The sequence below is a fragment of the Megalops cyprinoides genome, chromosome 4 (assembly GCF_013368585.1).
Source record: "Megalops cyprinoides isolate fMegCyp1 chromosome 4, fMegCyp1.pri, whole genome shotgun sequence".
NCBI lineage: Eukaryota > Metazoa > Chordata > Actinopteri > Elopiformes > Megalopidae > Megalops > Megalops cyprinoides.
In genome coordinates, this window is record NC_050586.1 from 46,568,230 (window position 1) to 46,594,496 (window position 26,267).

General features: G+C 41.2%; 1 protein-coding gene across 1 annotated transcript; it reads left to right on the top strand.

Annotated features, from left to right (window-relative positions):
- The first annotated feature begins 7,805 nt into the window (after positions 1-7,805).
- Positions 7,806-24,339, top strand: LOC118776525 (FYN-binding protein 1). The gene is made up of 17 exons (XM_036526886.1): positions 7,806-8,757; positions 12,622-12,751; positions 13,737-13,807; positions 13,962-13,984; positions 15,267-15,313; positions 15,835-15,958; positions 17,825-17,984; positions 18,077-18,209; positions 18,359-18,378; positions 18,650-18,713; positions 19,876-19,907; positions 21,195-21,252; positions 21,996-22,095; positions 23,415-23,577; positions 23,700-23,733; positions 23,940-23,971; positions 24,317-24,339. Exons 1-17 carry the CDS (start codon positions 7,806-7,808, stop codon positions 24,337-24,339), a joined length of 2,166 nt encoding a protein of 721 aa, XP_036382779.1.
- Positions 24,340-26,267: the final 1,928 nt, after the last annotated feature.

The following is a 26,267-nucleotide window of genomic DNA, read 5'->3' on the forward strand; positions in this document are numbered from 1 at the left end:
TCTTCCTGTATTACCTTAGTTGATTCTATACTGTTGGCTAGACCCCCTAGTTTTGTGTCATCTGCAAATTTTACTAATTTACTTCTAACCTCTGCATCAAGATCATTTATGTATATAAGAAATAGCAAAGGCCCCAACACCGATCCCTGCGGGACTCCACTTCATACAGGACCCTGCTCTGATACAATTCCTCCCACAGTTACAGTCTGCTTTCTATTAGACAACCAACTTCGAACCCACTCGGTGATAGCTCCTATAATTCCCGCAGATGTCATTTTCAATATGAGTCTCTCGTGCGGAACTTTGTCAAATGCCTTTTGAGAGTCCAAATAGATAATATCATAAGCCTGGTTTGAGTCCAGACATGCTGTAGCTTCCTCAAAGAAGTCCAGGAGGTTTGTTAAGCACAACCTCCCTCTGCGAAAACCGTGTTGGCTATCATTTAGAACACCATTTCGTTCCAGGAATAATTCCAAATTATCCCTAATGATGGATTCCAGTATTTTGCATGCGATACAAGTTAAGCTGACAGGCCTATAATTTCCTGGTTCAGTCCGGTCTCCTTTCTTGTAGATAGGTACTACACTGCCATGTTTCCAGTCATCTGGTATTTCTCCAGTTTTAAGGGATTGCTTAAAAATAACTGTCTGAGGCTTGTAAACCACCTCTGCTAGTTCTCTGAGAACTCTTGGATATATTCCATCAGGGCCTGCTGCCTTATTTGTTTTAAGTTTTTGAAGTTTATCTAGTACTTCTGCATCATTTAAATCAATTTCCTCTATAAGTCTCTGAGAACTGACTGCACCTGAAGGCATATGCAAAAACACTTCCCTAGTGAAACTCTCCACAAAGTAACTGTTTAGTGTATCAGCAATAGCTTTGTTATCGTAAACCATAACCCCATCCTTATTTTTTATACCGCTTATTTCATCCTTAACTATCCTTTATTGACCATAATATTGAAAAAAAACGTTTAGAGTTGCTCTTTGCATCTAGTGCAATTTGTCTTTCATAACACCTTTTGGCTTCCCTTATTTTTTTCTTAACTTGAGCTCGCATATTATTGTATTCAGTCTTATTACTATCTGAGCTCTCCAACTTGTATTTTCTAAATAATTTCCTTTTTTGTTTCAAACTGTTCCGTAGCGACTTATTCATCCACTGTGGATGCTTCTTTTTCAGCTTTCCTTTTCTCACTTGCGGAATGAATTTACGCTGCACATCCAGAATAATCGTTTTAAATATGCACCACATTTCTTTGACAGTTTTACCACCTAGAAGAGGTACCCAGTTTATATTCCTTGTATAATCACGCATCTTAATAAAGTCAGCTTGCCTAAAGTTGAATACTCTAGCATTGGAGAATGCAAAAAAACTTCAAATGTAATTGAACTATGGTCACTTGTACCGAGTGGTTCCCCTACCTCAATACTGCCGATTCTATCAGGATTATTACACAGAACCAGATCTAGGATTGTGTTCTCTCTCGTGGGTTGAGTAACAGACTGTATCAAAAAACAGTCATTTACAACATCCAAAAACTCTTCCTCATATTTACCTTGACCTGACACAGCTTCCCAATTAATTGAAGGGTAATTGAAGTCCCCCATTACTATTGTCTCACCCTCCTGACATGCTAGTTTAATGTTATCAAAGAGAGTACTACTGACATTGCTATCTGAGGTTGGTGGCCTATAGCATACTCCAACATTCAGGCCTTTTTCATTTTCCCCCAATATCTTAATCTATATGTCTTCACTAACACCAAGGGGCTCCATTCCTGGTATTTCCTGAGTATTAAGATTATCCTTTACATAGAGAGCTACGCCTCCTCCTCTTCTATTGATTCTATCTTTTCTTAGCAGCTTGTATCCCTCAACGTTGTACTCATCCCCATCCCCTGCACCAAGCCACGTCTCTGTAATCCCAACAACATCAAAGTTACTATTACTCATAACGGTTTCCATATTGAGAATTTTATTTTTAATGCTTCTAGTATTTAAACAGAGGAATTTCAGGGTACCACGTGTGCCTCTCCTGCCCTCCACCCCCACCCTCAACTGCCCAGAACCACCTCTATTACAGTGCTGCTCTGACTGATTTACAAGCATCGTTTCCTCTCTACTAATAGGATATTTAGCCATGGTGTGTTCTATTCCGGCAGTCTGTCTATCCCTACCCATCTGACTGTATAAACTCCCTGGCCCCCCAGACCCTGGTTTAAATAACCCTCTGCAACCCTAAGCATACGCTGGCCCAGTGCAGCTGTACCCCTCCGGTTCAGGTGCAAGCCGTCCCGCTTGTACAGGTCACCCCTGTTCCAAAAGGAGTCCCAGTGCCCCATAAACCTGTACCCCTCTTTCCTATACCAGGTTTGTAACCACGTGTTAAACCTCCATATAAAGGCTTGCTTCCCTTAGCTTGCACGTGGTACTGGTAGAATTCCAGAGAAGACTACCGTGGAGGTTCTGCTCCTAATCTTCCCCGCTAGCTCAATAAATTTTTCTTGCAGAACCCCGAACCTACCCTTTCCTATGTCATTGGTTCCAACATGGATCATGATCACCGGATCCTCCCCCGCTCTGGCCAGGAGCTTGTCCGCGCTCTCCAGGAGGTCTCCGACCTGGGCACCAGGCAGGCAACAGACCAGGCATCATACAGTTGTATGAAAGATGATGCATGTAGGACACAAACTGACCATATCTGAACATGCATAAACCAGAAGGAGGCATTGGTATTTAAGTTAAGCTTTGGTAGCTCTGTGATTGGCAAAGGTCACTGATCGTAGTAAATTGTACAAACATCCTACACATTTGTCGCTTCAAACCACCTTGTGGGAGGATGACACCCAGCTTCAAAAAGCTGAGTAGCTGCTGGCTAGGCTGCAGGTGGAGCTCTTTCACACTGAGATTAAGGATGTTCTGATAGTGAGGCAAAGCTGGTCATAGAGGTGCATTTCAAAAGGTGTTAGTGTGGTCACCCATATGAGCATTTCTTCACTGCTCTTGCTGTTGCACTACAGCCCTACTGAGTCCAGGGATAGGCAAAGATGTTGCTAGGACAAGCTGGAGCCACACCATTGGGTGGCTAACAATGGGACCAGTTACCCCTAAATAAGATACTTGAAGTGATTTCCCCCTAAAGCATTTGACAACAGCAAAGGTTGTGGTTCAAAGCTTGGTTGCTGTGCCATGAAGCAATCACGGGGTCTGTGGATCCCTCTCTTTGTAACCATGTTGATTTTCGCAAAGTGTTCACTTTGGTCACAGCAATATGTATATCCTCTGTGGTTTCCTACCCAGACAGTGCATGTCGAAACCCCAGCAGCAACCAACCTGATCTGTATGTTTCACAGCTTTCACAGTGAACTGTCAAGCTAATGTGCTAAGTCTTTCTTGGCTGATCTTCATTTTGGTTCGATGTTTTCCTCACAAAAGATTAGTTTTGTTCACAAAACTGGTTTCCTGGTCTCACTGTACTTGGAATCAACAAAATAATATGGATTTTTGATGTATCATTATTACATTTCTCATGTGTGGTTTGAGGCTCATTCAGCCATTGGGTGTTTCAACACTGGGGAAAGAAGACACATCTGGTATCGAGTGCTACAGCCTGGACTGAGAGCATTGCTGTGAGGAATAGGCAAATAGAGGAGGGGATGGAGTGAGTGATTGGGCTTCCTGTGATAAACTACAGTGGACAGAGGAAGTAAATGCAGACTAGACTGCGTGGACACACGTACACACACACACGCGCACACCAGCCCACGTCCACGTTCAGAGACTCCCATGCAATCGGCCCTTTATGGTGAGTACCTTTTCCGTTGTCCTCTCGTGTCCTGTGGCACGGGTCAGTTTGCACAATGTGTGTTAAGGGGGCTGCAATATATATATAGCATTTTCCAAACCAAAATGTTGTTTGGAAAATGCTTGATGTCTCTTCAAATATGATATGGCATAACAAAGAAACATTTTCCCAACATTAGGCACTTTCCAGTTTGAAGAATTTCACAGTAATTTCCTTAGTTTTTTATATCATTATTTATGTGAAGAAATAAAGCCTGGTGTGTAGTTGGGACCAGACAATTTCAGATCTAATTGCTTTCATCTAATAAATCTTATTTGGATTGTCACTCTCCTAGTTGACATACTACTTATATGCCAGCTTATCTCACGATAAGAAAAAATAAAATAAAAATCTAAATGGAAGGCTGCTCTCACAGTATCAAGCCAATGAGTGTCTGTCTAGAGGGGGGCCTTGGAAGAGGGACAGGTTCAATTAACTACAGCAAAAAAAAAAAACAAAAACAAAGCTCTCATCAGAAACACTCAATTGGTGCATTCATAAAAATGTCTTTACTGATCTGGCATGTCCTTAAAGGAAATGAAAAACATCAGATCAATGCATTGCAGTGCAATAGATCACACCCTGATGAAGACTATTACATCAAAAATGTAATGGTTTCCATTTTTAATTTTGTGTATGGACATGGCAGATTTATGAGCCCATTTTTTTGTGAAGTTGTGTGTGTGAAGTTGTTGATCAGTTAATGTGCCTGAAACAGTTCAGAGCTACTGTGATTTAGGAGGGATGGTGAAGATGTAGCATCCTGTGTCACTCCTAGTCAGACAATAGTGTAGTCCTTCCTTTACGCTTTACCTCACTTCTTTCATGGGTACTTCAGTCCTGGGCATGACAATGAAACCTGTACATGTGAAATAATGTGACCCAATGACCAAGGATGATAGAATCAATGATGGACCAGTACAATTTACTGGAACAGTAAGGCTCTGAGTGACCACCTGGGGAAGGCTGCCATATCTGTAGGATGAAAGCATAGAGCAGTGGATTATGGTGAGGTTGCTGGTTCCAATCCACGCTTGACACTAACATACCAAATTTCTCCGCCGTTGTCCCTGGAATGCGCTTCCACACTTCATCCATTCTGACGGGTCCCTCGCTATCTTCAAGAAACAACTGACGACATAGCTCTTCCGTCCTCACCTGATTACCTGAATCACTACCACCCAAAAGCAATTTCTTATGTCCTAAACTTTGTTTTCCTTTATTAAAAAATCAAATGGAATGGTTTAATGCACCCTCTAGCAGCTAGCTTGTACCTTGTCTGGCCAACTATTGAAACTTGGTCATGCAGCACTTCTAATATTGTTGACTCCTTATATGGCTTTTGCTTGTGTTGCACTACGCTTCACCTGTAAGTCACTTTGGATAAAAGTGTCTGCCAAATGAATAAATGTAAATGTAATACCAATTCACTAATCAGTATAACTTGATTTTATTTTTAGTTTGTCTGTGTTTTCATGTGACAATCATGTATCTGTGATCTTCTGTTTACATCTACTTGTAATTAGCCATGACCCAGACATAGCCAATCAAAACACTATAGAGGGCAGAAAGGCAGAATGCACTCAGCTGAGGTCTAAGATGTCATGTTCATAACATCAGTGTATCCTTGGTGTTCTTTTCAAAAGTGGCTATTGTTATCGGAATAATTTTACATGACAACATCTTACTTGTTTCTTAGTCTGTGAAGAATACTGTGAAATTTATAGATGATGTTAGCCCAGTACAAGAAATATTGATATTTTTAGAATACCACCACCTTCATAACATCGCACTTCAGGCTGCTTGGGGCACCCACTGTGTTAACTCCACTACTGTGGGTTACCGTGGAAACCAACCCCCTTCAAAGTTCACACATAGTACAACTTTTGAGACCGATTATACCCAACCAAAATATTTAGTCTTTTTTATGAAAATTACATTCAGTAAACAAACTGTGGTTGAATAAATCTCTTTAGAGGGTGTGTGAGAATCATCTCTAACACCACTAATATGTAGTGCTCACCTAGGCAATGCACAGCAGCCATTTTGAACCAGTATGCAACAAAAAATCTCCAGGCTGGGTTCACTAGTACGTAATTATCCAGTCACCACAACCATTTCCATCTCTCCTAATTTGAAATTTGTTCTGTCTTCTGTTCAGAAATGCAATTTCATGGGTAAGCTACTCTTCTGTATAAGTAGTAGGCTTTTTTGGTCAGTTTTCCAAAGCTTTCAGTTCAAGAAATGTCTGGCAAGTTATTGTTGTTTAAGTTCTTGTCTGTACTCTGTAGGCATCTTCTTTTTTGTGGCTGTCTCTATGAATGTGCATGCATGTGTTTTATTTTAAGAAGTATTTGAAACTGTATCCTGTGTGTAAAAGTGGTGTTAGCCATAGTTTCGCTACTTGTGTCAACTTCCCTTAACATAATTTGACTAGAGACATTGTATTTTACAAGGTGAGTGAGTGGGTGAGTGTTGGTTTTGACATTTTTGCAATACTCATATACTATATTTACAGTACTATAATAATAATAATAATAATAATAATAATAATATATAACAATAATTACAGAAGGAGAAACAACTTGATACATTCTATAATGTGTGTTTGTGGAAGGGTGAGTTTCATATCATTGGAACATTTGTTTACATACTATTTTGAAATATTTAGAAAGGAGCTCATTTAATTAATGTAATTATTTTTATACTGTTTCGTACCAAACCATATCCATGCTGTTTTAGGCTGACTTTACTCTTTAGGTGGATCTTAGAAGGCAAAGGCAAACTCATTGAAAGTAAGAGAATAAAAATCATTATGGCAGTCATCCATAACTAAGATTACAAGCCAAGAGACATTTGTATATTTCATTGTGAGAATTCTCCCGGACTCCTTTATTCTGAATTGTCAGCGCAAGGCTGAATTTATGACATAATCTATGAGTTGTCACAATTTGTGAGGTGTCACACCTTTTTTCACCATGTGCCACTTAAGGGAAACATATTACAGGACTTTGATAAAGAAAGATTTCTTTCAGAAATTACAGAAAATATATATGCTCTCTGCTGTTATAAGCTATACCAGATATATTTCTGATCATTCACCGTTAATGTGGATGAACCAGATTGTGGATCTAGAATGTGGATATTTTGCACATACCAGTGGAAGATAGCCATCTAGAAATGCCAATTATGACGTTTGTTGAAGGTTTTTACTCATTACTGTTGGATTTGCTGGTTTGAGTTCCACCTGGCTGCGTACATTCAATTATGAACAATAGCATGAGCAGAAGATATTGGTTAGTTCCACTGCTCTTTTTAGAGAGGTTGCTCCCTAATGTTGAATAAATAGCTGGCTCACCTACCTTGTCTCTGTTTCAGATAAGCAGCAGTGTGACCGAGAAGATAACTAAGAGCATCCCAAAATACACTATAAATCCCCCTGTGTTTTCTCAAGCTCAAACGTTTCTTAGTCCTGGTCGCAAAGTTATTAATACTCTATATAGACCTTTAACTGGGCTTTGAGTATTGAAGCCTTATATTGCATACAACGCACCCCTTCCTGTTTAGAACAATGAGACAGTGTATGCACTTCCTGTGTGCTTCTTCACACGGCAGCAGGACCCTGAAGAGGTTAGTCTAGTAGAGAGCTGGGGGGAAGAGACGGTCACAGAGCACCAAGGTAAGTGTGTGATTGCCTAGGTGGACTGAGAGAGCATTAAAGATGTGAAAAGGTTGATGTTCAAGGAGTTAAATACGGAACTCATAGGCCTATTGTTTGTCTCAATGAGAATTATTGGTAAGAAAACTTGGGAACACACACCAAGCCACCCCCACCCCCACACATTAAGCCTTTACAAGGTGTTGTTTGCCTCTTCCTTTGATTCTTGCATCCCTCTTCACTGTTTCAAATCTCTGACTCTCTCTCTCTGCAGGAACGGCAGGCTGATGTGAGGGCCATCATGGCACGCTTCAACACAGGTAGCAACCAGAGAGAGGGCATCCACAGCGGGCAGCCCAGCTTGGCCGCACACACCACCTCACCTACCGGGTCATCACTGCAGGCCAGGAAGGTGGCCCTGGAGGGCAGGCAGTCAGGGGGCATGGCCAGCAGCACCCCGAGCCCCAAGCCCAGCTTCCTGAAGGGTGCTGCCTCCAATGCGGGCGCTGCAGAGGAGAATGCTGACCAGGAGTTCCCCAAGCCAAAGTCCCTCGTCAGCAGGGTCCAAAATGCCAATGAGGGCAGGAAGCCCCCTTTCCCCAAGCAGCCACCGCTCAAACCCAAGCCCCTGGAGGCACCTCAGGACAACATCCCAAAACCAGCTTTCCCCAAAGTCCCGCTGAAAAAGCCCTCTGTGGGTAACATTGTGATGGATGCCACACCCCCCTTCCCCAAACTGCCCCCTACCCAGGCCAAACCCTCACCTGTCACAGATGACCCTAATTGTGAAGATGGCGGGGATGGCAGTGTCCCAGGCCCTTCCAAAATGCCCCCTCTCCCAAAACAGAAGAGCTCAATCAAGACGATGCAAGCCCAGCTGAACAAGAGGGGTGCAGAGGAGTCTGGAGGAGTCAAATCGATCCCTGGTTTGGGCCGGAAACCCTCAGGATTTCAGGCCTCTCAGAGTGTTGTGCACCAGGATGATGGCAGTGAGGATGGGATGGAGGGAGGTGTAAAAAGCATGAACTCACATACCCCTGCGGCCCCGAAGCCCATCTTTACAGCACAGAAACCTGGCTTTGTGAGGAAGCCCCTGGGATCCACCTCACAGAATGAGAGCGATGACCCCTCAGCCCCCAAGAAGATATCTTTGCCCAACATTTTTGCCCTGGGCAGCCCTCCCCCCAAACCAAACAGACCCCCCTTTGTCAGCCTGGAAAAGTTCCGGAATGATGCAGAGTCCATGAGTGAGGGTAAGTGTCATTATCACTCATTATCAGTGACTTTATCAGAAGCAATGAGATGTGGTCATGCTTCAACCACAGAGGGATATTTAGAAAATGCCTGACGGCAATGGTAAGATGTTACGTGAAGAATTTTTGACAAAAGACAAACCACTGAACAATTCCACCCCTCCTAATGACAACTAAAGAGAAGCTTTGAGAGCAGATCTACTTTGTCTGTTTCAGCAGGTGATACATTTACATTTATTCATTTAGCAGACGCTTTTATCCAAAGCGACGTACAAAAGTGCATATAGTGGGCAAACAGGCACAGGCACAAGGGCAAGATGTGTACATGTCATACAAAGCAGATAGTGCTGAAGCTGAGCACAAGGTCAGTGCAGCAAGACAGAGCTAATCTGATCTAGGGGTACATACATCAAATACAATCATTGGGACAATAAAGTACCGCTATGCTACCTAGGCAAAAACATGCTACAAATACAAGGTAAGGGATAGAGCTACAAGTACATGCCAAGAATCTTAGATCTACAAGGTCAAAATGGCAAGGGTGTCAGTCCAGTTAGAGTCTGAAGAGGTGTGTCTTCAGACCACGTCTGAAGGGCTGGATTGAAGAGGTTGTTCTCGGGGGGTGGGGAGTTCATTCTACCATTGGGGGGTGATGATGGAAAAACGTTGTTGTGAGGAGCGTGTGCCTTTCGTTCTGATGGTGGTAGAGTTTAGCTAACTGAAAAGCAACCTAGGCTGCAGCAAATTCATCTGATTTCAAATGCTTCAAGTCCATAAGGACCAGTGCCGAAACGTAGCTTGGGTCAAAGCAAGTATACCATTTAGTTTTCACGGTAAACACTTCCCAAACTGTAACATTTCAACAATCTGTTATTAGTGTAGTATGACTAGTATGCCATAGTATGCTCATATTTTTTGAGTATTTTTTAAAAACTGTAATTTTACTTTTACTTAAGTATGTTTATGCTGAGGTATTTTACTTCGCTACAATTTAAATTGCCTCCGTTACAGAGTAAAAAAAAAAAGTCTCCATGAACTATGCGCGCCAGGAAATGACGTGATCTCCTACGCCAAGACAGAAATTAACGTCCTATAAATGTCTCTGATGGAGATCGGCGCAGTTTTGCGCCAGATTTTATGCTAAATATTACATGTAAAAGACGATACAATTGTGTCTGACATTAGTAAAGTATAGATCATTTTTGGATTGTATGATCGTAATAGCATGAGCATGTATTAACATTTGGCATTTATTGTGCTTTTTTCGATTTCTATCGAAGCAGAAATTAGCTTGCTAACTAGGTGTATCAATTTGCAAGCTAAAAGCTTGCTAGTCACCTGCAGCTAGCTCTCGGCACACTGAGGAAAGTAGCTGTAAAACAAACAACAAACTGTGATACACCGACTTTATTAAGTACTGGGCATGACATGGTGACCACCCCTGAGTGTTTACTGATATTAACATATCATGTGCAAGTCCACTTCATATATTCTCCTCCAGCTAAACGCTCTTTAATTAGGTTATGTGATCAATGTCTGGTCTGTTGTCACCGCTACCACGATGACAGACGGAAGACTCACTGGACTTGCCCTTATGAAGATTCATCCTGAAATGAAAATAGACAGTGAGGAAGTGCGCAAACAATTCGATGCGCCCGGGAGAAGGAGGGTAAACTTCAAATAGTTAGGCCAGATTTCATTATTCATTAATCAGGGGCGTCTCTCTCTCCCAGCTCTCTCTCTCGATGTGTGTGAACGTGCACGTGCATGGTCAGGTGTCTGTGCGTACCCTAAGAAGAAATCCTGCAGGTGCCCCTGCTCGTTGCTAACCATAGATCATTTGGGGGAGGCCTGCAAAGCAGCATTTAGTGACTTAAGTGAGAATAAAAATCGGGTCAACTTCACATATCTTGGTTTGGTTGAGCTAACGGGTGGTGATGCTAGGGCTATTGCAACTGCACTAATGGATTTTCTGGTCAAATGTGGTTTACAAAAGGAACATCTTATAGGCATTGGGACAGACAGTGCCTCTGTAAAGACTGGCATAAATAATGGTGTTTACAAAGTCCTTCGGGATGAGTACAGCCTGTCCAGTCTTGTGCTCATTAGATGTGTGTGCCACTCTCTCCAGCTAGCTGTCAGTCATGCATCACATGACACCATACCAAGAAGTGTGGAGTACCTTGTGAGGGAGACATATAATTGGTTTTCTGTGTCTTCTAAATGGAGGGATGCTTACAGGGCAGTCTATGAGACAATAAATATTGGAGAAAAGCCCCTGCATATCACTCAGGTGTGTGCAACACGGTGGCTGTCCATTGAGCCTGCAGTTGACCGCATGCTGCACCAGTGGGATGAGTTGAAGCTGCACTTTGGCCTTACAAAGTCTTATGAGCATTGCTACATGGCGGAGACACTTTATGTAATGTACAGTGACCCTCAGAATGTACTATACCTAACATTTTTAAGGTCAGTTCTATCAGAGGTCCGGGCAGCTGTGAAGGCTTTTGAAGCTGAGCAAGGAGACCCGCTCAGGCTTTTAGAAACTTCAATGACTGGTCTCATTAAGTCTGTCGTCACACCTGTTTTAAATCCAATGACAAGAATTAATGTCCTTGAGGAGGCAATTGATTTTAATTTGTTAGTATACTTTATTTTATATCATGTTTATTTTTTATTTCAGTTTTTAATTGTATTTATTTCATGTTTATTTATTTCATTTCACTTTTTATTAATGCACTTTATTTTATATTACTTTTATTTTTTTATTCCATTTTAAAATATTTATGCAATATTTATTTTATGTTTTAATTTAATTTGTTAATGCACTTTATTTTATAAAGGTGATCTGAAATTAAAAATAACATGTTATATACATGCTCTTGCCCTGTCTGCATTGCCTGGGAAAGGTCCTAGAGGACTATCTATCTGCACCTCGCCAACCACACAGTTTTAAAAAAAAACTAAGTAACTTTTACTCAAAGTAAATTTTAAATAAGTTACTTTTTACTTTTATTTGAGTGGATTTTTATACAAGTAATTTTACTTTTACTTAAGTACAATTTCACCGTAGTAACAGTACTTTTACTTGAGTAAAATAATTTAGTACTCTTTACACCTCTGTTCATTAGTTAATCAACAAGGGAGCAAACCATTGACCATGGTGGCTTCTGCTGCTCAACAAGCAAAGGACACACTTCCCCCCCAAACACAATGGTTTCTGTGGCTACCTGATAACCACCCATCTGTGACAGATCACCTGACATAGCCTGAAAGTGTTTTTATAGATGTACTAAAAAAGACTGTGCCAAAACCTGGACATCTCTAAGTATATGCCTGGAGTATTTCTCCAAAAACTATATGACAGTTATTGCAGTTATTATATCAAACTAAAAGTCCTGTTTGGAGCTTTCATTTGTTTTTAAAGTTCCCATGGACACTCAGTATTAGGAGATGAAATCCTAATGGGAAAGTGTTTAGATTGACATGCCCGGTGTTCACCAAGTAGACGACCTGTAAAAACTGCCGAAATCTGTCTTTTTGTGTAAGAAAAGATGTGTGGTAAAAATTTGTGTGAAAAGTGCATTTTAAAATGGTCGCCCAACTTAGAGGTCAAATACCAGAGGACTGAGAAACGTAGTGTCTCCACTGAAGTCTTGGTTATGTTCCCACTTCAGTTTCACTTTTTAAACTGTGTACCCTCATTGAGAACTTCCGCTTTCCTCGAGGGCAAAGCAACAGAAGTGAACTGTGAAAAGGAAACTACACAGAGTAAAATGTCTGCAAAATACAGCCAAACAAAGGATAAATGAAGCCTGTTCTTTGTTCAACTTGTGATTGGTGTGTGTTATACTTTGCGGTAAGATCCTGGGACGAAGACGGGTCCTTTTCCACCTCCTCCTCCTAATGCCTCTCACCCCGTCAACCATGTGGCCCCGCCCCTGGCCTCTCATCCTGCCGCCCCTAGCCTCCCCCCTCGACCTCCTGGACCCCCGTGAGTATCACCGCAAAGCAGCAACACCTCTCGCATCATCAGCGAAACTCTTACACAGAAGCACAGTTTGAATCTTGCTTGAGACTGGGCAGGGCTGATTGAGCAGAATTTGTGTGGCTGTGGCTCGCTTCAGCTCAAGGCCTGGCGTTTGCTTTGTGCACCGCCGCACTGTCCTGTGGTGACAGTTCCTGTGCAGAGTGGTGTAGGCCCCCATGCACGTGGTCGGCCTCACACCCACGCCTCGGCCCTGCATGCCAGTAATACGGACGCTCACAGGAAACCATGTCCTTGGCCTCGCGTCTGAAGCCATCTCAGCCCTCACAGTAAAACTGTCCCAGCAGGTCATACTCAATGGGTCTTTATAACCTCAATCCTCAACTGTACAATATTCTGTCCAAAATCGCAGACATCTTGAGAAAAATGTTTTGTGCTAAAAGACTGATTGATAGATATTGTGTAGTTCATTTAAATTTACTTACTTTAAATGAATAGAGTAAGAATGAAATGTCTGTCCTTGAGTATTTCTGTCTTTTATTTATCTGGCACATGCCCTAATGCAACAAAATTTTGTTGTACAACAAGAGATAGGAGTGCAAGTCTAAAGCATGCTACTGCATATTTTAAATGTTGTTCCTCTTTGGACACATAGTTTTGCACCCTCTATTTTTAGTTAGACTCTGTATTCATCCTTATGGTCCATTCATATTGCACATTTAATTGAGCTGCATCAGAACACGGGCAATTTTTTTGCATGTGGAACAATTCCGCTTGTCAGACTTGTGAAACATGAAAATGTGAAAATACAGTTTCAAATGCTGTAAACTGTATATGAATGTAAGCATCAAATGTGAACATATGCAATAGAAAAGGAGATACAAATAGGCAGTCAAAAGTTGTTAGCGGATGAGAGAAGTTGTCACCCAGGCACTAAGCACTAAGTCAGAACCTTGCTTTGTTGTTGTCCGTTTGCCTGCCTCTGCACCAGCACCCAGCCTGAAGAGGAGAGCTATGATGATGTAGGGGTCATGAACTCCCCCCCTCCCCCACCCCCTGCAGGTAATACTGAGTGCTCACCACCGGAGAGGCGCACGGGTTTTTCTGAGTGAAATGAGGTGCCGTTTCACTGCATAAGGAAATATATTTAATTTAAATACTGTGATGTTGTGGAACTGCCACATTTCGACTCATGTCATTTTTTGTTTTTCTGCAGGACACCCTCGCCAGAAACTAGAGGTAAGATTGTCAGGGCTCGGGCGAGGACTCAGACGCAGACCACGGGAGCTTCTGGTTCCAGACGTGTTTATTTAAATTGTCAGACAGATCGTAAACTAGAAATAGGCAGGATTGAGACCAGGAAGGCAGTCCGTGGGGGATGATCAGCATCAGGAACAGGAACAGGCAGGGTCGAGAACCAGGCAGGCAGGCTATCAGGCGAATGGGGCAAGGCGGCAGGCAGGAATCAGGTCGGGGCACAGGCGAGGTAGAAATACACTGTAACGAACTAGCAACAGGACAGAGACATGCAGGGAAGATATAGGGCAGGGCTAATTAGGGGATGGGAACCAGGTGTGCAGGCAGGCAGGTGAAGGCGATCCGGTAATCAGGTGGGTGGAGACAGTGCGGGGAGCGAGACAGGGCTAGAACACAAGGAAAAACAAAAACACAACAGCTAGGGGGCGGGAGCACTGACAAAGATATCTTTAGTTTTGTTTTACATTGTTTTTGATGATTTGCAAACCCGACATGTGTGTTGTAGGTGCGTCAGAGGAAATATCGCCAGAACAAATAATTAAACAAGTGTCGCATTTCAAAAACAAATTTTCAGTAACAGATCCTTGTGAGACAATACTCGTCAATAAAATGAAAGTGAAACTTATTATTTATTTCTGTAATTTGTAACGAACAGTGTTACCAGAGATGTTTGATTACAACAAGGAACATGTACAAGTAGTCTGCAAAACAAGGAACCTGTACAAATAGTCCATGTGCCAACCATGGCACAACATGATCTGAGCTGCCTTGGCCTTAAAAACAGCTCTGGTGTCATTGAGGTGGAAAATAGACTGCTATCTTACATGCAAAGAGAGTGTGAAAAGAGACTTCCTTAGTGATAGAGCATCAAAATGTTTACAATACTGCAGTAGATGCTGGCAATCTGTGGTGGTCAGAAATTCCATTTTGTCCAATATTTTTCATTATAGAAAAAATAGAATGTAGAAAAATGACTTTCGAATTGAGTCATTGGGTTTTATTCTGTATCACAGTTACAGAAACAGAGTAAGGGACAGTAGTGGAAGTGGTAAAGGTGAGGGCTCGTGACCCTTAGGTTGCTGGTTTGACTCCCAGATGGAGCGCAGCTGCTGTTTCAGTACGTCTCCAGCTGTAGAGATGTGTTATATGTTAGTGGCTTTGGATACTTGCATCTGCTGAGCGTGTAATGTAATGTGTACATGTGGGCAGTTGCCTTAGCAGGATTGTGCGACAGTTGTGTCTTCCAATATGCTCCCATTAACAGGAAAGCGGAAGTGACGGGGAGATGTACGAGGACCTAGACGAGAGATGGTGAGGACTGATCTCACTGCCTTCTTTCTTCAGAGACACCAAAGTCCACACAAGCTGCAAAGTCAAGAATGATTTTAAGTTCAGCACTGCAGGCCCACTCTCGTATTTTTGTCAGTAGCACCCTTTTTACATTGATAAGGGAATATCTGGGTTTAGAAGTGAACCAATGACAATGTATGATAAGACAATCTACATGTCACCTTGGCTGACACACAATGCACATGTTTCAGTGAAAAGAGGGCTATATTTATATGATAACCCAGCTGAAAGGCTCCTAGGGTTGTAAAATGTGCAAATTGGCTGTTTCTGAGTCATTTGCATGAAGTGCATTTTCAGAGAACAGCCCAAGGGGCCCTTTACTGTGACATAAACCCATAAAGTGTTCCAAGCCAATTGCTTGGCTCTTTTGTCACGGGGCACTGTAAGGTGTACATCATGCTCACCGAGGACATATTTATATCACAGTCCAGGCTGGATCACACTGACAATGACAGCACTGACACTGGCCGTGCCACACACAGGGCTGCAAAGGAGAAAGAAAAGACCAAGAAACAAGACAAGGAAGAAAAGAAGCGGCTGGAGCAGGAGAAGAAAGAGCAGAAAGAGAAAGAGAAAAAGGAACAGGAGATCAGGAAGAGGTTCAAGGTGAGTCGGGAAGGGGTTTGGAACACATGGCAAAGGAGAGGTGCAACTTACCACAGGTAGATATGACTATTCCTGTGTTATCATGTTAGCAAACGTGGTCTGGGTTCCTCAGAGTGTGTATCATTCTATGAACCTGTGCACATTGTCGCAGTCACTTCTATCACTTTCACAATAATGTTTATGAATACATCTGACTCCTGGCCCCTATTTATCAAGTATCTCAGAATTGCTGCTGGATCATGATGAAAGCACTTTTAGGAGTAAAAAGTCATACCTCAGAGAAAGCAGTGAGACTTATTTATGAAGCTTCCTACCCCTACTTAGCAGGGAGTAATGCCATTTCCTACAAGTAGATCTTAGTTTATTTTTATGATGTTTTGCAAACAAATGGCAGTGATGATTTTCATAGTCCATCTCAAGTGTTGAAAAAATGACCAATACATACAATAATACATTTGGAAATGTTTTTAATTATCACAGTTTTTATTGTCCAGGGTATATTGTTCTATTACTTCATTACGGTCAATATTACCTTAATTCCCAATTTCCCTCATGCATAATAGGCTAGGAAATCCCATAAGAGTAACTCTGCAGATATTGTGCAGAATTGCTGCTGTTTTGGTTTTTTTTTTTTTGAGCTGTTGTGTCTCCACAACACTGCAGATGATTTGATATGCAAAATATTGTTTAATTCATTCATGGGTTTCATACGCTGCCATGTATTGCTATAAATACTCAAATGCAAGATAAACATGTGTCATCAGCCATGGTTTTTGGACATATCCCTTATAACAACATCCTAGTTTGAGGAGATTATGTTCAATGATAAGTGCTAATGTTATTCCCATAGATGGAGTGACAACATCTCAAACAGATCCTGTGACAAATAAAATATCCTCTTTATCTAATCAATTTATTTTTAACAGCTCTGTGGGTGTCAAATGTATGCAAAACATATGTGCACCAACCGAAAAATGTGCACCAACCGTTGCAATGCAGCCATCTGTCAACAACTCCTTGTGGACTGTAGAGAAATAAAAATAAAAACTGTAGGGAAGTGCCTGTAGGGATAGTACTTTTAAGTTTGCAGAGCCATGATAAATGGCTTTTACTCTTCATAGCTGGATTAGGACCAAATTTACATCACTCTCAGAATGTTTGAGCATTTAGGATGTACACTCTATGGACATATTCGGACGCCTGACCATTACATTGTAATGACATTGTATTGAAATGCATATACTTTAATATGGAGTTGGTCCCCCTTTTGCAGCTATAACAGCTTCCACTCTTCTTGGAAGGCTTTCCACAAGATTTTGGAGTGTTTCTGTGGGAATTTGTGCCCATTCATTCTGTAGAGCATTTATGAGGTCAGGCACTGATGTTGGATGAGAAGGCCTGGCTCGCAATCTCTGTTCCAGTTCATCCCAAAGGTGCTCGATGGGGTTAAGGTCAGGGCTCTGTGCGGTCCAGTCAAGTTCTTCCACACCAAACTCATCAAACCATGTCTTTATAGTCCTTGCTTTGTACACTGGGGCACAGTCATGTTGGAATAGAAAAGGGCCTTCCCCAAACTGTTGCCACAAAGTTGGAAGCATAGCATTGTCCAAAATGTCTTGGTATGCTGAAGCATTAGGATTGCCCTTAACTGGAGATAAGGGGCCTAGCCCAAACCCTGAAAAACAGGTGTGGCCAAATACCTTTGTCCATATAGTGTATGTCCTATCCTGAGACACTTGATAAGTACAGGCCCTGCTCAAAAACTCACATCACTCAGAATGTTTGAGCAGTTAGGACGTATGTCCTTCTCTGGAATGCTTGATAAATATGGGCCCTGCTCTCTCCTGTCTGCGTGCATGCATGTAGCTAACGGGGCCCATCCAGGTGATTCACCAGGTGAAGGTTCGGGTGGACTGCAAAGGGGGCAAGAATGACCTCTCCCTGAGCCAAGGCGACCTCATCGAGATTGTGCGCACAACGGACAACCCCGGGGGGCGCTGGCTCGGCCGAAAGCAGGATGGCTCCTGTAAGCTGCTCTCTCTCACCTTACCTGTCTTCCTCCTCCTCTTCCTCATCCACAGTTAGCAGGCATGCCCTGAGCCTGTGTGTGTTTGGCAGATGGCTATGTGAAGATCGAGTGTGTGGAGATCAACTACGACATCCTGAAGCGCCAACAAAAGGGGGCTTTGCTCCCGGGTCAGGAGGGCGACGGGCCAGAGCTGTACGACGACGTTGGCATCCCAGAAAACACGTGAGAACTTTTCTTTGAAGCCGAACTCCCTTGGGACGTACTGATTGCAAACAGTAGTAAACTTGTACACTGGCACATCTGACATATAGCAATGACAATCGTCAGCTCACTCATGTCTGTACTGACCTCAGTGTTTCTCTCTGTTTCAGTTGGCTTAAAGGCAAAGAAGGTAGGCATCAACAGTCTTTGTTAATTGACAACTATGTTGCTGCTTTTTAGCTTAAAAACCATAACAAATTGTTAAACATCATTTAGGAAAGTGTGCTTGCGTGAATCAAGTGCACTTTGAAATGATAAATTCTGTGAGAATAGAAGAGTGAAGTGAGATAAGTGTGGGGGTAGATGCCTGAGATGGGGAAGTATGTTTCTAAAGCAAGCAGCAAGGGCACGTACATATAGCATGGGTAAAAAAATAAGTAGCTCTTCTCATTTCTTGTCAGTGGCACCATACCCATTGCCTGAGGATGGTGATATCTATGATGATGTGGAGAACCCAAGTTCCAGGTGAGAACCTTTTGATGTTGCACTGTAATGTAACGTATGTGTCAGCATCTGTTCAACAGGCCGAATTCCCAGGTGACTTCTGGGTAAAGGTTTTCGCTTCTGTCTTATATGAAGTTTTATTTGGTGCACAGTGGTTTTGTACTCTTCTTTTTTTTTACTTTAAGTTGTTCTGCATGAGAGGGTCAGCTAAACTACGGAAGCTGAGAATGGCTGTGCTTGCAATTATTTTTTTTAATGTCGTTATCTCGAAATCAGGAGTTAATTATTTCGTTATCTCGAGATAATGGGTTAATTTATCTCATTATCTCGAGATAACAAAGCTCGTTATCTCATGATAATGAGTTAATTATTTCATTATCACAAGAAAACAAAAGGTTGTTTCCTCTTATTACTTAATGTTTAATGTTTATCAGAGATCAGGAGTGCCATGCCAGCATGCATAGATGGCATCTTGACTACTTGAGTGTAGCAACTGATTTAAGATGAAAATGTCAGGAGTACCCATTACTGATCAACACATCAGACTGTACTTCAGTCAAGGTCTAACACAGGCAGGAATTGCATTGTGTCTTTCTGTTATATAACATTCAGATCCTGCCCGACAGTCATGACAGCGATCTTGAAGGCTGAAGTCGGGTGTGATCAAATGCAGCATTTCCCAAACCTCTCCTGGAGGACCCCTTGTCCTGCATGTTTTAGATCTCTCCTTGCTCCAACACAGCTGATTCAAATGATCAACTCGTTATGAACTCCTGAATCTGCTTAATAACAAACTGATCAAATGAACCAGACACACAAAAGTCATTTTCTCGTGAAAAATTATCTCGTTATCTCGAGAAAACAAGCTTTGTTATCTTGAGATAATGAAATAATTAACTTGTTATCATGAGAAAACAAGCTTTGTTATCTCGAGATAACGAAATAATTAACTCGTGATCTCCAGATAATGGCATTAAAAAATTATTGCAAGCACAGCCGTTCTCAGCTTCCGTAGCTAAACAGTATATATGTAAATATAAACGTAAATGTCTTATTTTGTAATGTCAAGTCTGCTAATAAAGTCATGGCCACACCACAAAAAGAAACCCCTGACTATTTACAGTCAGAGGTGGTTGTCTGTCTGCCAGAGAACCTCACCTCTCTGTGAAATGCACCTTTGCAGGACACCTGAGGGCCCTTCTAACACAACATGCGGTTAGACTTTACATAATTACATTTTGGAAAATCAGCCCATTTGAGTCTGACCATGTGTGTGCAAGTATATAAATATTTGCATTTTTGAACCAAATGGACCAAATGGGCAGGAGCTCAAGCTCAAGCCCCTCCCCATGTGCATGTACCTGAATGTGTACATGCACATGGGGAGAATACTCACGCACACAGTCCTGCCCCTCACTAATTTATTTTATATTGTATTTGGGGAGACAACAGTTTTAGATTCTTACTTGAAAATGTTTACAGTTTAAATATGTTTATATTTTTGAGCCCATTTTGCTTGGAAATCACTTTCAGTTGGAGGATTTATCTAAGGTGCTGTGAATCAACAATACTATGCCCCTACAATTGAATAGAATGACATAAGAGCTATTAATTGTTCTAACATTGTATTGGTGAAATACAGGTTTATATACATCTATTAATACTACCAGTAAGAGATTTTATATCCCAATGGGTTTTTATCCTGGTTAAATAGTCGTAGTAGTGCATTCTGACCATTTTTCACTTTTGCTTCATTTGAGCGACATCTAGTGGATAGTGATATTATTGCAGAACCCACTGGGAGAATACTGGATGGCTTTTTATTGGTTTACAGGTTCAGAAAATGTGTGAGCAGAAATGTCTGTCTGTGTGTCATTTTTTGTGATCGCAAATGGCAGTCAATCAAAGTCAATGTAAGAAAGGGGGTGGTTATTGTACATTTGTAACTTTTGCTATTACATAGTGGATGTATTCATTACAAGACTGATTGTTTTCATCTGAAATTTTCAGCTTACCCCCTCCGCCACCTGCTCCAGGTAACACCCATGATGCATTTTTCATTGATTGTCTCCACACTGTCCTTCACAGTATTATTAATACTTGAATTACATGTGTTATTTTAGACCACAGGAATGAGAACTCAGCAAAATGTTACACATCATGCATCTGGCAATAGCAAAGCCTTGTTTTTTCTCTTGTATAATTATTATGTTTCAAGATAAAGTGGCTTTCATTTCCTAGCCCAGACACAAGACACACGCCTTTCAAAATTGTACTCACTGCCTCTCTGCACAGAAAAAAAAACTGACTGGCTATAGAATGACATCCTTTCCTCAGGGGTATATCTATACATCAGTTGCTTCAAGCCACAGAAACTGAGATAAGCTCTGGCTCTGTGGCTCAGACATAGCTCCTGACTACTGAGGGAAGATTATAAACAGAAAAAATAGTGAAAATTAACTGCAAATCTTTGAACTCTGTTGCTTCCGTTCTTAAAATCAGAAGAGATCTATGATGACGTTGACTCACAGGGCTTCCCCCCTCCTCCACCCATCATCAGGTAAGTCTTTGTTACTATATGTATTGTTCAGATATTTTAATAATGCCAATTCCAAAAAAGGAAACTATTAAATGCTTGTAGAATATGGAAAAGACAAAAGGTGTTGGAGCTTCAACCTAGCTGGTATACAGCTGGCTTTGCTGAGACAGCTTTTATGGTATCACCAAGATCATTTATGGCAAACACTGTACTGGTGATTGTTGTCTGTATAATAAGACATGAGCAAAATGGTACATTGGGTTCTCGGCCTTCTCAAGTATCATTACAGAAAAATGATGTCGAAAAGGGAATATAAATCTCTTGTGTTTTACTTCATTTTGGGCTGAAACAATTTCCCAAAGTGAAAGTGATAACATCTGAAAAATAAAACATTTTTGTAAAATGAAAATCCTTATTCATAAAAATTCATGGAAATATTGATGGAAATAAAACCTTATCCTTATATGTTTATCTATATATCTCCTATGTATTTATTGCACAAGAAAGAGTTAAAAGTGGATTTGTCTAGGGCAGTGCAGATGATATCTCACCAGATATTTGCCCACATTTGAGAAGAAAGAGTTTAGTATGAAAGGTAAAGCCAGCTTTTTAATGCCTGGAAATCATCAGCATGTTCAACGTCCTTTGATGTGAAAGGGACAAGTGACACCTGCAAGACTTGGATTGAAGACAGTCCAGCAGGGGGCAGCCTTATGGATAGCAGAAATTCTATGTGGTTTTCTAAAGGTTGCCTCTTTTCCCAGTCTTCCACAGATGAAGTCAAAGGAAAAGGTAGAGGAGAGAGACCCCAAGAAGCAAAAAAAGTTTGAGAAGGAGGAGAAGGAGTTCAGGAAGAAGTTCAAAGTGAGTTTTATCACTGTCACCAGACACAAGGCCAGCTCTGTAAGGTTCTCCTTGTCATTCATGTTGAGAACAGCTACCTGTAAATTTGATATAATCGTTTGTTGTATATTTTTCAACATTTTTCTTTTTGACAGAATTACAGTATATGACAAGACTTAATATGTCCACCAACATTTTCTTGCATTTTGACATTTCCCCCAATGCAATTTTGATATAATAATAATATATTAATATCATATAATTTGTGATATAATAATAATATCACAAATCAAACGGAATACCATGATACATAACAACATCATACAAGCAGGTTTTAGCATGAATCTGTCATAAATATATCACCAAAGAATGTTGGCTATGAGAGTGGAGCAAGTGGACCAAGACTTTGTTTCCCCAAACTCTCTATCAGCTGTGGGTTGTCACTGCAGTGAAAGTGCAGTGGACAACGCAGAGGATGCTTCACTTTGCGCCACTTTGCACTTACACATGCGGATCAAAGTTCCCAAGCTGATAGCAGAGGGGAGCATCTCTATGTGCTTAGGCCAGCTGTTAAAATGTCCAAGGACGCCATCATCTCTGTGTAATTATACGCTCCCAGTAAACGTGTCCACTCAGTTGGGTGGGGTTTCTTTGATTTTAACAGTCAAGACGGGATCGTGTTAGAGAATAAGACTCCAGTCTTCTTGTAATGTTGAAAGAACATCTTAAAGGAGGCTTAAAGGAGGAAATTTATCAAACTTTCCACCTCCATGAACATCATCTATTAAATTATGCTAGATGTAACGGCGTTATGAGGAACCTGTCCCTTATGATCATATGGGGGCGGCAGCTCTGAATGGGGTGTTAACAAGCCCAGGCCAGGCAACCAAATTCCCTGTAGGTAACTGGTGATTGCCTATGCTTATAAAAAAGCACACGGTTATAGTAAGTAACATCATTTATGTTAGTCTGCTATTGAGCCATCATGTTAAGCAACAGCATAATTCAAATTTTTACTCCAAGCTCTAGGACCCAGGCTGGATCCCAGCCATATCACCAGCATACAATTAGGCACTTTGTAAAAAAATAATAATAATAATAAAAAGTGCTGCAAAGGAGCATGATATGATTTATCGACAAGCATGTTGTTTTTTGGTACTATCGTCACACCATGAAAATCTCATTTCTCATCTCAGCCATTTCACCGCTAATCAAAATAATTTTTTTCAAGATTGATCTTTATGTGTTAGGGTGTGCTTGTCATTCTTGTCTTCATATGTATCTGACTAATCCTTGTCTTTACATGTCATTACCTCCTCTCTGGCTGCCACTGTTCACAGTTTGAGGGTGAGATTCAGGTGCTCTACCAAGTGAACATTGTCTCCACGTTGACCACTAAGAAATGGGGAAGTAAAGACCTGCCACTAAAACCGGGAGAGAAGATTGACATCATTGTAAAGCTCATTGACAACAAGTTGATTGGGAGGAATCAGGATGGGAAAAGTGAGTTGCAGTCCAACAGTTAGTGACATGATCCTATGGGTCACAAAGGCAATACTCTTTTACAAGTTACACACCGATACACATTTCAATGGGGCGTAATTGCAACTCTCTGTATTTTGCAGTTGGCTATGTTTCAACCAGCAACATCATGGCAGAGTGAGTAACATTCATAAGTGGTGACCATTTTTTGAGACAAATAGTCAGTCCAAATGAACACACCTGTACTCACACTATTAACCTGTTGGCAATGTTGTCACAAGAGTTTTATAGACCTAAGAACATAAACTGAATTACAGCCAACTGAATGGGAGCTTCACTGATTGGTTTTTCCTAATGTTCAATTTCTGTTTCACTTCAAACAGAGAAAGTGACATCTATGATGATGTTGGTGAAGGTATGTTATAAAACCGCCATATGAAATTTCATTTCTGAGGAAGGATTCTTTGTAAATGTAATGGAAGTATATCTGGGGAATATAAACAATATATGCTGAAGCATGCCATGACCACAAACAGAAAACGCAGCTCTTAAAGGGTGAATGAGGCGGGTGATTTTATTTCTCAAGCAAATTTTGCAAGTATAACTGTGATGTAATTTAAGCAATTTAAGGGGCTTCCACTAAAATGGGTGGAAACTGCACCCTTCCACTGCCACTCCTCTGGTCCTGTTATAAATGTCTAAAAAAAGATGAGCAATTTCCCAAACTTACCTCTAATTCAGAGCTTTTGATTTCTTGCAGAATGCATCTATGACAACGACTGAGCAGCTGTGTTCGCTTCTATGTGTCATGGATGTGTGTTGTCAATGTGGAGATTTAGGGTATTCTGAGTTCATTTATGGAGTCTTAAGGGACGCTGTAATAGAAGTTAATGGACAGAGGTCAGTGGTTTCCTGTGGCCAATGTTCCATCACCGAGATAGGCTGATACTGAGAAAAGGACTTTGTTTATGGGCCCTGATACACTTTTCCTCTGGATCTTGTCTTAAGGCCTTGAAGCCCTGAGATTTTGAGCTGGGAAATGCTGCTGTTAATGGGTTACATAAAGCAGACAGAATTAATACATGTCAATAATTAATGCAAATTGTACTAATTAATGCTAAACTGTGTATTGTCTGAATGAACATATTCCAGTGAGATGACAGTATTCTATAATTTCATACAGTTTTACAGGAAACAAACATAATGTTACATATTTTGTGTTTAGTATTATTTCATAAATAAGCCTTTGAGTATAACACCTTTGAGTATATTGCTGTTTGTAAACAATGGAAAAAGCGCAAAACTGTGATTTTAATCTTGAGCAATGAATATTTCAAATGTTTAACATGACAGTCTGTGACTATAATGTGAATTTTTGAATCTAAATAGCTGTATCAGAAATCCCACCATTCTCATATATATACCCCATGAAAAAGACTTTACCCCCACTAAAATATTCATGCCCTTCTATCATCCGTTACATTACATTATTTTTTTTTTATTAATTAAAGACCCACCACCACCCCCCCTCTTCGGAGGACAACTTTATTTTTAAATAAAGGCAATACATTCGTAATAATATGGATAATAATATGGATATCCAAAAAGGGGGGGATTGTGTATAGTACAACATACAGAATGTGAAATAAAGAAAGCGCAAGAAAAAACAAAGTGGCGAGTAAGACGGTGTCAGGGCTCCCGCCCCCTAGCTGTTGTGTTTTTGTTTTTCCCTGTCCATGTGCCTTTGTTTTCCTTGTGTTCTAGCCCTGCCCCGCTCTCCGCCCTGTCTCCGCCCACCTGATTGTCTCCACCTGCCTGCCTGCACACCTGCTTCCCATCACCTAATCAGCCCAGCCCTATATCTACCCTGCTTGTCTCTGTGTTGTTTGCCACATTGTTTCAGTGTTTCTGCCTGTCTTGTTTCCTGCCTGTTTTCCCTGTTTGGATTTTGCTGGTTTTTGCCTCGCCTGTTCCTCGACATCGTTTTTGCCTGCCCTTCTGTCCTGATTGCCTGATCTGCCTGCCTTCTAGGTTTGACCCTGCCTGTTTCTGTTTTTGATCAGTTTTGCCCTTGGACTGCCTACCTGGTATTTTGACCCTGCCTGTTTTTGGACTGCCTGCTTGTTTTGACGATTCCGTTAATAAACGCCTGTGATTGGAACACTTGTGGTCCGCGTCTGAGTCCTGACAGACGGGACGAGTAGGACGGGACAATAGCAAAGGACTGGACAAAAGACAGGACTAGACAAGACAGTTGACAAACATGAAGAGGCAAGTTATTAAAGATTGAATAAAGTAAGCTATGATTTACATTGGGTGGTCACGGTTTAGGGATGCTGAAGGAGGTTGTCAGATATATTCTGCAAGAGTGTAAGACGTGTATGTGTAATTGTGGTAACTAATAGGCAAAATAAGTAAGTAAATTAAAGAGGAAAAGGGGGGGGGGGGGAAGATATTAACCCCTAGGTACTTGATGTTGCCAGTGTGAAGAGAGAGCTGAGCTGAGCTCCAGAATCCCAGGCATCCTCTGAGAGGGGTAATACAACTGATTTATTCCAGTTTATAGTGTAATGTGAAATTTGAGAATTTATTGATATTGAAAGTTTCTTGAAGTGATACGTATGGGTTCTGTAAGTAGAGTAGTAGATCATCTGCATATAAACTGATTTTATGTTGTGTGTTGGCTACCTGAATTCCTTGGATTTGGCTGT

Bases quoted from the DNA above. Each gene is read 5' to 3' on its own strand.
- LOC118776525 (XM_036526886.1), top strand. From the start codon at position 7,806: ATGGCACGCTTCAACACAGGTAGCAACCAGAGAGAGGGCATCCACAGC. The intron at 8,758-12,621 runs GTAAGTGTCATT...CTTTGCGGTAAG, and splicing joins TGCAGAGTCCATGAGTGAGG to ATCCTGGGACGAAGACGGGT. The intron at 18,714-19,875 runs GTGAGAACCTTT...GCACCTTTGCAG, and splicing joins GTGGAGAACCCAAGTTCCAG to GACACCTGAGGGCCCTTCTA.